This window comes from Plecotus auritus (genome assembly GCF_963455305.1).
Source record: "Plecotus auritus genome assembly, chromosome: 7".
NCBI classification, from domain to species: Eukaryota; Metazoa; Chordata; class Mammalia; order Chiroptera; family Vespertilionidae; genus Plecotus; species Plecotus auritus.
The window spans coordinates 40,251,299-40,265,291 of record NC_137774.1 but is presented as its reverse complement, the minus strand read 5'-3'; the positions used below and the strand labels follow the sequence as shown (position 1 = coordinate 40,265,291).

The 13,993-nt window shown below is 40.9% G+C and overlaps 1 protein-coding gene and 1 pseudogene across 2 annotated transcripts in view; one reads left to right on the top strand and one right to left on the bottom strand.

Moving 5' to 3' along the window:
• Positions 1 to 6,223: 6,223 nt before the first annotated feature.
• The window catches only part of LOC308252575 (uncharacterized protein), a gene marked incomplete at both ends in the record, with an annotated part of 35,323 nt that continues 27,553 nt past the window's right edge, over positions 6,224 to 13,993 (top strand). Inside the window, 2 exons of the mRNA XM_080677363.1 lie at positions 6,224 to 7,170; positions 10,953 to 10,980. Coding sequence (XP_080533489.1) covers positions 6,224 to 7,170; positions 10,953 to 10,980 — 975 coding nt within the window. The remainder of the gene's footprint in view (positions 7,171 to 10,952; positions 10,981 to 13,993) is intronic.
• On the bottom strand, positions 8,886 to 9,433 carry LOC308253978 (N-alpha-acetyltransferase 20-like; annotated as a pseudogene). Its single transcript has one exon. The product of its transcript is annotated as an N-alpha-acetyltransferase 20-like (transcript).

The following is a 13,993-nucleotide window of genomic DNA, read 5'->3' as shown; positions in this document are numbered from 1 at the left end:
AACAGCCTCCAGGCTGAGGCAGGCATGGAACATGGGCTAGAATCAGTTTTGGGTTCATCATCATCATCACCTTCCCCATATCCTCTGAGGTGGGTGGCTGAGGGATGCAATAAGCTGGGTGGGTAGACAAGTAGATAGGCTTTCTCTGGAGTAGGAGTGCTTGGGAGCAGACCAGCGAGAAGGATGCAGGTGCTGAGAGGTGCATGGTAGTGGCTTTGCACACTTAAAAAAAGGATTCTGGTGGCTCTTAGCTTTGTTTGCTCCCTACTGCTCCCTGGCCTACCATCTTCTTCAGCCTCAGTGATGGACTCACAGAGGCTGAAGCCCCTTTCAAAATGGAGGAGGAAATGGCCCAGTTACCAGTTAGGGGACTTCACTGCTGTGTTTGCTGTGGTGAGCAGACCTTTGCCAAAGTGTTGTTTTCTAATCCTCACCAGAGGATATGTGTGTTTGTAAAAGTTGGAGAGAGAGAGAGAGAGGGAGAGAGAGAGAGAGAGAGAGAGAGAGAGAGAGAGAGAGAGAGAGAGAGAGAGAGAGACTGATCTGTTGCTTTCCAAATGTGCCCCAACTGGGGATCGAACAAGCAACTTTTTGGTGTGTGGGACAACACTCCAACCAATTGTTGCCACAGTTTTGTTTCCCTCTGTATCTGGCCCCACTGGCTTCATGAGAAGCCTGCCTCAGGAACATTTCTAATTTACCTAATAAACTGAACATGCCTGGGAAGATGTCTAGGTTTGAGTTGTGCAAACATTTTCATATCTATACATCTGGGACTCATCTATAGTCCTCAGAGTTGATTGTTTGCATTCCCTTCCACCCTTCAAAGGCCCCATGACCGAATTTTTCTTCTCTGATTTTGGGAGTTTTGTGGTGTTTTGGGAAAAAATGGGCCATATATTTTCTAGGTGGGCCACTCCATTGCTATGTTATGTCAGAGCCGGTTACTCTGAACTTTTCTCAAACTGATTCCCACTGCCTTCATATAATCCAGAAATTCTCAAAAATCTGGTATGCCAATGGCACCATTTTCCATTTCCCAGCACTGCTACTCACTTAGCAGTCTTTTACATTTCATTTTAATTGGCCACAGAATGCCATGGAGAAGTATACTTTAGATCTGTTCTGTCCAATTTGGAAGCCACTAGCCACACCACACGTGGCTATTGAGCCCTTGAACATGGCTAGCTCACATTGAGATGTGCTGTGTGTATGTATAAAATGCACGCTGGATTTCAAAGATGATAGACAAACAATATATATCATTAATATTTTTTGATATTGATTATGTGTTGCAATAATGGTGCCACGGATATATTGGCTTAAATAAAATGCAATTAACATTAATTTCACCTGTTTCTTTGGCCTTTTCAAGTGTGCTTATTAAAAGTTTAAAATTACACACGTGGCTCACTTCTGTGGCTTGCATTTTATTGCTAGTGGACAGTGCTGTCTTAGACTAATCAACATGCTTTATTTTGATAGCCTCCAAAATTTTGATAGTTTAAATTTTTCACCACTATGTGTAATGTTGACTCTTGGTAAGGTAGTTCTTTTTATTATGCCTATTGGGGAATTTTCAGAAAAATGCCCTCTGTGGGGCCTGAGACACCCTCCTTAATGATGGTGTTTTTTCTTAAATTAGTCAGCTGATCAGCGATTGTGATTACACGAGGTTACCAATGTCTCCAAGCCTCCTCCAAGGACTAGGCTTCACATCTGCAATGAGGTAGGACACTAGGCAGAGTGCAAATCCCTTGTTCAAATTTCCTTTGGTTTAAATGACATTTACCGATTTGTCCCATCAGTGTCCTAAGCAAAGTATAAGGAGAGGATGTTTGGATGCCCATAAGGTCTGCTGTGAGTGAAGCTGTCCCAATGCCAACAGCCACCCCGTGTTGTTAGCAGAACTCGATTGTAGATCTAGCACAATCAACCTACTGCTGAGTTCTGAGGCCCTGAAGCTGTTTGAGCAGTTGAAAATTTCTTGCTGGGAGCAGTGTGGGTAATGTCTGCTAATATAGTTAATGGGGATTAAAGGGAGAGCAAAATCCTTTAAATCTTTAGGAGTCCTGTGATTTCCATTTCACTGCAATCTAGAGAATGAAAGTATGCTCTCATCAAGAGAGGGGATGCAGCCCCAATTATGGCAAATCCTGACGCATTACATTAAGGAAGCAATATTCTATTTTGAGTTTGGATCAGGAATTGGTCTATATCTATAACTATATCTATATCTATATCTATATCTATATCTATATCTATATCTATATCTATATCTATATCTATCTATATCTAATCTCCTCACCTGAGGGGGTATATTTTTATTTATTGTTTAGAGAGAGAGGAAAGGAGAGAGAGAAACATCAGTTGCTTGACTCCTATACGAGCCCTGACCAGGAATCAAACCTGACCAGGAATTGAACCCACAACCTTTTTGGTATACAGAACAATGCTCCAACCAACCAAGCCACCTAGCCAGGGCTGTATTGATATTTTTAAATGCTTTTTGCCTCTGAAGAGTAAATCCTATTTTAAAATTTTTTATTGGACATAGTAGTGTGATTTCAAATATGATAAGCTGGAATTATTAATGTTTGACACTAGATTTTCATATTGACTTCCATAGGTGGAATTGGTCTATAATTTTATGCTTTATGTCTTTTTTTCTTTTTTCAGTAAGTTATGTAGCTTTTTAAAATTTTAATTTTAGGTTCTAGAATGCCTTATGCAGAACCTGGGGATTATTTGTTCCTTGAAAGTTTACGACTCTAGAAAGTTCCCTGGTCCAAGGATTTTTTAAAATTGCACTATAATTTGCATATAGTACACAAATCTTAAGTGTACAGCTCACTGAATTTTACACTCATGTGTACACACTGCATAGATCAAGATGTAGGGCATTTATATTACTGCAGAAATTTCCCTCATGCCCTCTCTAGTCAATCACCCACATGTGTCCAGAGGTAACCACTATTCTGGTTTCTATCACCATAGATTAGATTTGTCAGCTCATTAACTTTATATAGATGGAATCATACAACACTTTTTGAATTTCAGTTCTTTTTACTCAACATACAGGTTTTTGAGATTTATCCATGTGGTTGTTTGAATCATTATAGTTCATTCTTTTTCATTGCTATATAGTATGTCATTGAAATGAATATGTCACAATTTGTTTATCCATTCTTCTGCTGATGAACATTTGGGTTTTTCAATTTTAGCTACTATGACTAAAACTTCTGTGGAAAATTCTATGACACACCACTTTGGGGACATTTGTTTTTATTTAGTTTGAGTATTTTAGAAGTGAAATTTCTGCAGGTAAATGTTAAACTTTAAGAAACTGCATTCTTACCATTTTACATTCTTACTAGTGACATATGAGAGTGTTAGTTGCTCCACATTCTTGCTAACATTTGATATTGTCACTTTTTCATTTTAGCCAGTCTAGTGGGTGTGTAGTGGTATCTTAAAATTTTAATTTGCATTTCCCTGATGAATAATAATGTTGACCATTTTCTAATATACTTGTTGTTGACCTAAGGACTTTTATTAGACATAATTTTTATTTTTAAGTTTATTTCATATTTATTGCTCTTCAATGTTTTCTACTTTCAAAATATTTATTTTAATGATCTATTTATTTTACTGATCTATATCATTGAGCCTTTTTTTCAATTTGTTTTTGCTTAGAAAATGTCTTATCCAGATTTTCAAATTTATTTGAGAAGTTTTAGGAAGATTTAAAAATTTGTCTTTATAATATCCTTTTGTTACTATATCCTTTCACCCTATTTTTCTTTTCTTTTATTTTGTTAATCCTCACCCGAGGATATTTTTCTAATGATCTTTTAGAGAGAGTAGAAGAGAGAGGGAAAGACAGAGAGAAACATTGATGTGAAAGAAACACACACATCGATTGGTTGCCTACTGCACTCACCCCAACCTGGGCCTGGGCCAGGGAGGAGCCTGCAACCAAGGTATGTGCCCTTGACTGGAATGGAACCCTGAACCCTTCAGTCCACAGGCCGACACTCAATCCACTGAACCAAGCCGGGCAGGGCTATATCCTTTTTCTTATTCCTAATGTTCTAATCCTTACTTTTATCTTTTAAAAATTAAATTGGCCAGTTTTGTCTATTTTGTTCATCTTTTGAAAACAGAACTAAAATAATTTTTATTGATTTTACTGCTTTTATATTTTCCAATTTTTTAATATATGCTTTTAGCTCTATCAGTCATTTAGTCCCATTAATTTGAATTTTTGCCACTCTTTTTCTTCCTTTTTCAGTTTAGTACTTTATTCATTTATTTTCATTTTTTCTAGTTTATTAGTAAAAACTAGCATAAATTTTTCTTCTTCTATGATGCAACCCGAAGCTAGAGGGATATAGAAGTGTTAGATTGCTTCCTGCTTACTTTCATGGGTGGCCATAGTGCAATTATGGAACATTCTTATAGAATTATGAAATATGGTTGAGTTTGACCTACAACTTCACATGCTTTTATAGGTTTTTTAATTTTTATACTAGAGGCCTGGTGCACGAATTTGTGAACAGGTGGGGTCCCTTGACCTGGCTGGTGATCAGGACCCATAGGGGCCGCGGGAGGTTGGCCGGGGGGAGGGGTTGAGGGAGGTTGGCTGTGGGAGTGCACTGACCACCAGGGGGCAGCTCCTGCATTGAGCATCTGCCCCTTGGTGGTCAGTGTGCATCATAGTGACTGCTCCACCGGTAGTTCGGTCATTCGGTCGCTTAGGCTTTCATATATACACTAGAGACCCGGTGCATGAAATTTGTGCAGGGGAGGGGAGGTCCCTCAGCCCAGCCTGCACCCTCTCCAATCTGGGACCCCTCGAAGGATGTCCTACTGCCGGTTTACAGGGATCGGGCCTAAACCGGCAGTTGGACATCCCTCTCGCAATCTGGGACCGCTGACTCCTAACCACTCACCTGCCTGCCTGCCTGATCACCCCTAACCACTCTGCCTGCCTGCCTGATCGCCCCTAACTGCTCCCCTGCCAGCCTGATCACCCATAACCACCTCTGCCTTGGCCCCCGCCACTGTGGCTTTGTCCAGAAGGAGTACTAGAAGATGTCTGGTTGTCCCAGTCTAATTAGCATATTACCCTTTTATTAATATATATATATATACACACACACTAATAAAAGAGAAACATGCAAATTAACCATCACTCCGCTACACCCACCAGCCAATCAGGAGCAAGTATGCAAATTAACCCAACAAAGATAGTGGCGGCCATGGAGCTGGAGTGAGCAGGAGGCTTGGGTTGCCCCCGGCAATGAAGGAAGCCAAGCTTCCTGCCCGCCCTGGCCTCTGCTCAAGGCTACAAAGTTTCAATTACAGAAGATAAATAAATCCCAGATACTTGCTTCCAGCTGGCCCTGGCCTCTGCTCAAGGAGGTGCTGAAAAAAAAAGAAAATAAATAAAGCCCCTTACCCAGGCTGGCTACACCCCCATGGGGTGAGGGTCCCCACTGGGGGGCTTGGCCAGCCTGCAAACAGCCATCAGCCCCTCACCCAGGCTGCCCCATGCCCCAAGGGAACCCTCACCCTGATCCAGGACACCCTTCAGGGCAAACCAGCTGGCCCCCACCCATGCACCAGGCCTCTATCTATACTAATAAAAGGGTAATATACTAATTAGACTGGGAGACCTTCCAGGAGACCTTCCAGATGTTCTTTTGGACAAAGCCATGGTGGTGGGGCTGAGGTAGAGCTGGTTAGAGGCCAAAAGGGGAGGGCAGTGTCAGTGATCAGGTCGGTGGGGGCACAGTTGGGGGTGAGCAGGCCAGTGGGGAGGGAAGGTGGGGGCAAGCAGGCCAGCAGGGGGCCAGTTGGGGGCGAGCAGGCCGTCAGTGGGGGTCAGTTGGGGGTGATCAGGACAGCAGGGGGAGGGGCAGTTTGGAGTGAGCAGGCCAGCAGGGGGGCAATTGGGGGTGAGCAGGCCAGTGGGGAGGGGAGGTGGGGGCAAGCAGGCCAGCAGGGGGGGCAGTTGGGGGTGAGCAGGCCGGCAGTGGGGGGGCAGTTGGGGGTGAGCAAATATATATATTTGGGAGAGGACAAATAAAATACTCAACCTTATGACTTTTGGGGTATTTCATTTAAAAATATCTTTTTGAAAGTACTGAAATCTGTATAAATATTCATACTGTAATACAAATTATTCTTAATTTTGAAAAGGTAAAACAAATGCAACATGAAAATGGGAAACCAAAGTAGCACTTCAGAATTCCTCCTCCTGGGCCTGCCCATTGAACCAGATCAACGAGACCTGTTCTATGTCCTGTTTCTGGCCATGTATCTTACCACCGTCCTGGGGAACCTCCTCATCATCATGCTCATTCACCTGGACTCCCACCTCCACACGCCCATGTATTTGTTTCTCAGCAATTTATCTTTCTCTGACCTCTGCTTCTCTTCAGTGACCATTCCCAAATTGTTGCACAACATGCAGAGCCAAGTCCCATCCATCCCCTATGCAGGCTGCCTGACCCAGATGTACTTCTTCCTGCTTTTTGCAGACCTAGAGAGCTTCCTCCTTGTGGCCATGGCCTATGACCGTTATGTGGCCATCTGCTTCCCCCTGCACTACACCACCATCATGAGCCCCAAAATCTGTCTCTCCCTGGTGGTACTGTCCTGGGTGCTGACGACTTCAATCTCTTTGTTGCACACCTTGCTTATGGCTCGGCTGTCTTTCTGTGCTGACAATGTGATTCCTCACTTTTTCTGTGACATGTCAACTTTGCTAAAGTTGGCCTGCTCTGACATTCAGATAAATGAAATGATGATATTTATCTTGGGAGGGCTTGTTATTATTGTTCCATTCCTGTTGATCTTTTCATCCTATGCACGAATTGTGTCATCCATCCTCAAAGTCCCTTCTGCTAGAGGTATCCGCAAGGCCTTCTCCACCTGTGGCTCCCATCTCTCTGTGGTGTCACTGTTCTATGGGACGATCATTGGCCTCTACTTGTGCCCTTCAGCCAGCAATTCTACTGTGAAAGAGACTATCATGGCTGTGTTGTACACTGTGGTGACACCCATGTTGAACCCCTTCATCTACAGCCTGAGGAATCATGACATAAAGGGGGCCTTGCAAAGAATCTTTACTAAGTGGACAATTCAGTTTTCTTTGAGACAGTGACTCTATAGATTAAAGTATGCTTTCAAACCGCAGGTGTAATATTGACAAGGACTAGTATTCTAAAGTTCTAGCAGCACTCAAGTGTGGCACTGCTAATGCAACCCACAGAACACTTCTAGAGAGGAATTCCCCCACATGTCACTAGGGGTGGGTCATTGTGCCTCTTGGGTTTATCACTGTATCTTACTTGTGATGTAGCACAAGGCTTGATGTGTAGCAGATGCTCAGTGGTTATTATTCAATCTTGAAGAAATACCACTCAACCTTGGTATTTATTGTACTTAAAAATTGTACAGTAGTTCCTAATTCTCCAATAAATCCAAATGACTCTGCCACTTCAGTACCTTGCTTCTGCCAAACATATCTATTGAAGAATATCTTCCAATTTATTATGTGCATGCTTTTTAAATGTTCACTCTCCAGAATCATCATTTCTCCTCTTTCTAATCTATTTGGTTCTTAATTTTCTTAATTCACCTATTTATTGATCACATTCTAAAATTATCTTTTTTCTTTAACTGCACCAATCATTTGCCAGTTAATGACAAATTACTTCTTTTGATAATATCTATATTTTTGGAAGAGAATTCCTCTTTTGAATTAAAATCATATGATATGGAATGGACCATTATGTTTTGTTATGAATTGCTTAAGTTATAGACATTAAATGGTAGCCCCTATATAGGCTAAGGTAAAACAAATAATGACAGAAGGATTAGTATCTCTTTATGAGTCCCAGATAGATTATTTCCCCTCTGGAATATGATGCTGAAATTATTTGGTGCTTCATTTATTTCTTTTCTTACCAAGTGCTCTCTAATCTCTACAGTGCCTTGTTTAGTACTCTGTGTCAGCTGGATGTAAAATAAATATTTATTGATTTGATTTGAATGCATTTTTAAGTTTTTTAAAATTAATTTATACCTTAAAAAGCTCACCTTTTACAAGGTTTCCTAATAATGACAAAATTGGCTTCATTTATTCTTCAAAAATTGTTTCTATTACAAAAATAATACATTCTCACCAGGAAATATCAAAACAATCCTATCTAATAAAAGAGTAATATGCAAATTAACCATCACTCCACTATACCCATAAGCCATGTCCACCAGCCAATCAGGAGCGAGTATGCAAATTAACCCAACCAAAATGGCTGCGGCCACAGAGCAAGCAGGAGGTTTGGGTTTTCCAGCAATGGAGGAAGCTAAGCTTTCTGCACACCCTGGCCAGCCCAGGCCTCCACCCAAGGCTACAAAGTTTCAATTATGGAAGATAAATAAATCCCAACAAAAATGGCGGCAGCCACGGAGCTGGAGAGAGCAGGAGGCTTGAGTTGCCCCCGGCGACGGAGAAAGCCAAGCTCCCACAGCCCTGGCCTGCCTTGGCCTCCACTCAAGGCTACAAAGTTTCAATTATAGAAGATAAATAAATCCCAACAGAAATGGCTTGTGGCCACGGAGCAAGCAGGAGGCTTGGCTCCGCTCCAGGCTACAAAGTTTTAATTGTAGAAGATAAATAAATCCCAGATACCAGTGGACAGCTTTAGTCGGTATGATGTTGCTACCTGGAAACAATGAAATTTAAAATATTTTCTTGAAGTCTTTAAGATCTAAATGAGTACTTTTCTCTAACAGAACTCTAATGTCATCCAATGAAAATAATATTTTCCATAAAATGTCTGGAGCATCAACCTAAGCATCACTGCCCATGGTTATTCAATGACTTCAGGTCTCACAGGATGAGGTAACGGTATGATGGATTTCTTCTCAGTGTCCCTGGAAAGTGCTTTCCTCAGATCATAAGCATCCTCATTGGGCTCCCCGTTGCTGGCTGAATAGTACTCTATGACCGTCCTGTATACACTGTAGCACAGCTGCTTGTACATGTTGACTGCAACTTGGTTAGATACTCTTACAAAGAGATCAACAAAAAAAATCCACATTTTCTTTCTGAAATTTCTTCTAATAACTCCATAAGTTTAGCAGCCAAAACCAAGGCTTGAAATTCTGGGTCAACAGACAGAGCTGTGACATGCCCATGCCATTCTTCCCTAGCAACTGAGCCTTCTGCTTTACCCATAATATAGCCCATTAACTCTCCACCAGGTGCCTCTGCAACAATGAGATACTCTGGCTACTAGGCAAGATACTGTAAATAAAAAGGAATCCCATATGTTTCTGTAAGTGGATCCAAGTTAATGTTGTTGAAGCGGAATAGGTCGTTGCAGGTGAAGGCCCGGAGCGTGGTCATTACCCCGCCGCCGCCAAAGCAGGCTCGCTGTGACTTCGCCCGCCCCGCCGGAAGTCCTCAGTAGATTTCTTTTTCCTTATTATGGATAGTCTCACTTTATCTTGTAGGTGACATTTCCCTCAGTTTTTTATTTATCTTTTGACTTTGGTGGTGGTATATTTTTCCTATACTGAAGACTGTAAAATTCAAAGCTGATTTTCACTTCAGGATATATCTTTTTTTCTTTGACATGCTAAAAACAGGCTTTTCTATCCCAAAGTTAGATTATCCCATTTCTTTTTTAATTTTCTTTTAAAAATATATTTTTATTGATTTCAGGGAGGAAGAGAGAGGGAGGATAGAAATATCAATGATGAGAGAAGATCATTCATCAGCTGCCTCCTGCACACCGGCTACCGGAGATGGAGCCCACAATCCAGTCATGTGCCCTGACTGGGAATTGAACCAGGACCTCCTAGTTCAGTGGTCGGCAAACTCATTAGTCAACAGAGCCAAATATCAACAGTACAACGATTGAAATTTCTTTTGAGAGCCGAAAACCGACTTCTGCGCATGGGCCACGAAGTTTCAATCGCACTGTACGTGCACGCCCGCACGTGGTATTTTGTGGAAGAGCCACACTCAAGGGGCCAAAGAGCCGCATGTGGCTCGTGAGCCACGGTTTGCCGACCACTGTCCTAGTTCATAGGTTGACGCTCAACCACTGAGCCACAATTCCCTTTTTTCTAGTTCTTGTATAATTTTAGTTTCCATATCTTTATCTCTGATCCACCTGAAATTTGGCTTAAAGGCAACTATCTCCTTCACTTGCCCAGCAAGTTAGTTGTCCCCATCTTTGCTGATGTTAAAAACTACCTTTACAATTTACTAAGTATTCATATATACTTGAGTCTATTTATGGACTCTATTATATTGATGTCATCCTATTTATGTACTAGTACTATATAAGGTATACCTTCATAATTATACATTTTAAATACATTGTGTGACAAGCCCTCCTTAATATACTTATCTTCCAAAACTTCCCAATGCACACATCTTTTCAGATATGTTTCAGATCTATCTTGTTAAATACTAACAAAAATCTGTTGGAAAATTAACTGGAATGACATTGAATTATTACATTGACTTATGAAGGAGAGTTAGCTATTTATACAGTTGTCTTACAAACTATAAATAAGGAATATCTTTCCATTAATTCAAGTTGTTTTCTTAGTTAAATGCTGTAGATTTCTTAATTTGGTATATGTATATTACTTCTACATTTAGTCCTAGACATTTTACATCTTAAAAAAAATGTTTGGGGCAGTCACTGTTGTGCTTTTAGAGAGGTAATTATTTTTGTACTTAGAAGAGTTATTAATTGTTTTGTATATAAACTTTGCAACAGTCCACTTATTTGAATTCTCTTATTGTTTTCTAAGAATTTTCAGTTGGGTATTGGAGATGTACAATCAAAGATAATATGAATATTGATAAGTATGCATACTCCTTTCAAATATTTAGCTCTTTTTTTTCTCTTTTCTAGTTGCTTTGAATACTACTGCAAGAATAATGTAAAATAAGCATGTTTCTAATGAGAATTTAAACATTAGTGTGGGGCCCTGATCTTTGTTCTCCAACAACCAAGGGAGAGAATGCTAGAATCTTCCAAATGGTTTTGGGCTCAGTGAACTGGGAAGGCATAGTGAAATTTCTGTACTTGTTGGCTGGTTCTCTGGAAGGAGGCAGCTTTGCAGAAGAGCCCACCACTGCATGGGGCAGCCACATCCTGGCAGCACTGAGCTAGGTCACAGTGTCTACAATTCCACCCTACCTCCACCTGCACACAAACACGAATCTTCTCGACCACCTTGGGCCATGAAGATCTGAAAAGTTCTTACATGCACTGGTGGAGTCCAGACAGTCGCTGGGAGTTGAGGGCCAGTGTGTCTCCAGAGGCTACCAGAATAAAGTACGAAGGACCCTGTAGCAGCAGCTGAAGTCAGAGCCCAGAACCAGATGGAAGACATGGCTGAGTTTAAGAGAATCAGCAGAAGCAGAGAGCCCTGAGAAGGCCATCAGCTCCCTTCTCCAAAGAAAACTCACGTGTTGTTAATGCTAAAAGGAGAGATGCCAAGTTGCATCAGCAGTGGACATTAGCAGAGACCCCCCCGCCACTCTCCTGAAGTCAGAAGATATAGTATAAGCCTCAAGAATTTAGAAAAATGTAACAAAATCAATACAAGGAAAATAGGAAGGATTTACTAAATATGAAAGTGAAAAATTAGTGTGGAAAATCAAGAAACAATAGAATAATAACAAATTTAATGTTGGTTCTTTTGAAATATTAATAACAGATAAAATGTTGGCATATAAAATAAGAAAAAAAAAGAGAAAAAGCATAAATACAGAACTCTAGAGGTGGAAAATGAGCAAAACAGCTGAAGAGGCCATTTAAAACCATGAGAACACTATATACAACTTTAAAAAAATTGAAAATGTGAGGAAAATTACATTTTAAGAACTTAAATATTACTCAAATTTTCTCAGTATGGTGAAAAAATGAATAGACTAAAATCATTGAAGCAGAGGAATGTCTTAGCCTTATGACTTTGGGAAAGCTCTTTGGGTTCTCTAAGCCAGTTCCTCTCTGTGCTATGAGAATAATAATCTCCCCTGGAATCGTGTGAGCTTTAAACCAGACATGTGTGTAGAGCACTGAGAACAGTGCCTGGCACATGAGCATTCCTCACTAAATGCTTCCTTTTATTATTTTTATTATAAGGATATCATTACATCATTGGGAAACACTGGGAAAGCATAATTATTTATCAGTAAGGGAATGGTTAAGCTGTGGAACATTACAGTATAGGGTGCTATATCATGAAGTTAAAAATGAAGACATTCTCTTTGTAGTGATGTGAGATCTCCTAGACATATTGTTTCATGAAAAAGGGAAATTGCAGAATAATATGTAGAGAAGGATACTATTTATGTTTCAAAACTGGGGAGGAAAGATGGAGGCAGAGATGGAGAGAAAGGGAAGTACTGAGCTGATAACATGGTTGCGAGTGGAGGTTGGATTGGGCAGTAGTCAAGGAGAACTTAATCTTTATCTCTGTTTTATTTTTTACCATGAATATGACGGATATAGTATTTAGGGAATTGAATATTTTTAAAAAATGCAAAGATAGCTATATCTTTCCTGGAGTTTCCAAAAGAGGAGTGTGCAAGGGCGTGGGCTACACTGCAGCATGCCCTATAAAACCTCTTTATAACCTTCTTAGACCTGCACTGTTTCTCAGACTCCCCTGGCTGATCACACTCTTCCTTCTTCCTCTCCATGCGCTACAAGGCATATTCCCCGCTCCCCTATCTGACCCCCCTTCATTTTACCAAAATGTAAAAAGTAGACCCTGTTTCAAACATTCAGGCAATACAGAAATGAGTTTAGTTTATAGTTATGTACCCATCCCTATGAACAAACACGTTTGCTTCTGATGCAATTTTTGATTTAACACGAAATAAGACACTGTAGGATCAAAATGGATAGTGCTTTGGAAAGCTTAAAAAGGAGGGGAAGGTGGGGGGGACTTTTGTAATTATTACTGAAATGCCAGTGAATACAGACCTGCCCTCACACCTCTCCGGGTGCAGCCCTCCGTCTGAGCATCCTTTTAAGGGCGCCCTTGACCTCTTTGTTGCGCAGGCTATAGATCAGTGGTTCTCAACCTTTCTAATGCCGTGACCCTTTAATACAGTTCCTCATGTTGTGGTGACCCCCAACCATAAAATTATTTTTGTTGCTACTTCATAACTAATTTTGCTACTGTTAATGAATCATAATGTAAATATCTGTGTAGGAGGGCAAGGCAACTCCCAGGGGAGAGAGTCATCTTTATTTTAAAAATGGATGTGTAAAAATTTGAGTTTGATGTCAGGAGGCTTTTGAGCTAACAGGTCTCAGCCTGCAGTGAAGACAGAGCAAACAACCCAGAAGGCAACACCGAGAGGTCATATTTGTCTCATTTATCTAACAGGTTACCAAATGAAGCAGCCCCAATCAAGCTGCATATGTGCCGATATGGCAAGATCTCCTATATGTTAAGTGGGAAAACAAAACAAAAGAACAAGGAAAGAAACACTGAAATGTATTTTAAATCATGATTAAGGATGAGAAAATGTCCCTAGACAAAGTAGGATCAGAAACCTCTCCTGCTCCTTTGATTATATAGGTTGCCAGTGGTGATGGGAGAGAGTTTCAAGTGCTGAGTGGTTACCTGGACCAATCGTGAGGCAAGGGGGGGTGGGCTCATCTTTTGCCGCAGCATATGGGCTGCGTCAGGGTGGGTGAGGTATGATGAACATTAGATTGCTGTTAAGAAAGGGAGAAGGGTGACATGGACAGTGAGTAAGCTTTGACCAAATGAACGGCTGCAGTGTCTGAAACAGTACGGACAACTGGAATACTCTCTCCCCACTCTTTCTTTATCCCGTTTTCCTCACCTTGAGCTCGCATTATTGAGTGCATGTCTTAGTTTTCCTCATGACATGTGATTGGAAGGCAGAGAGGAGCCATGGTTTCTA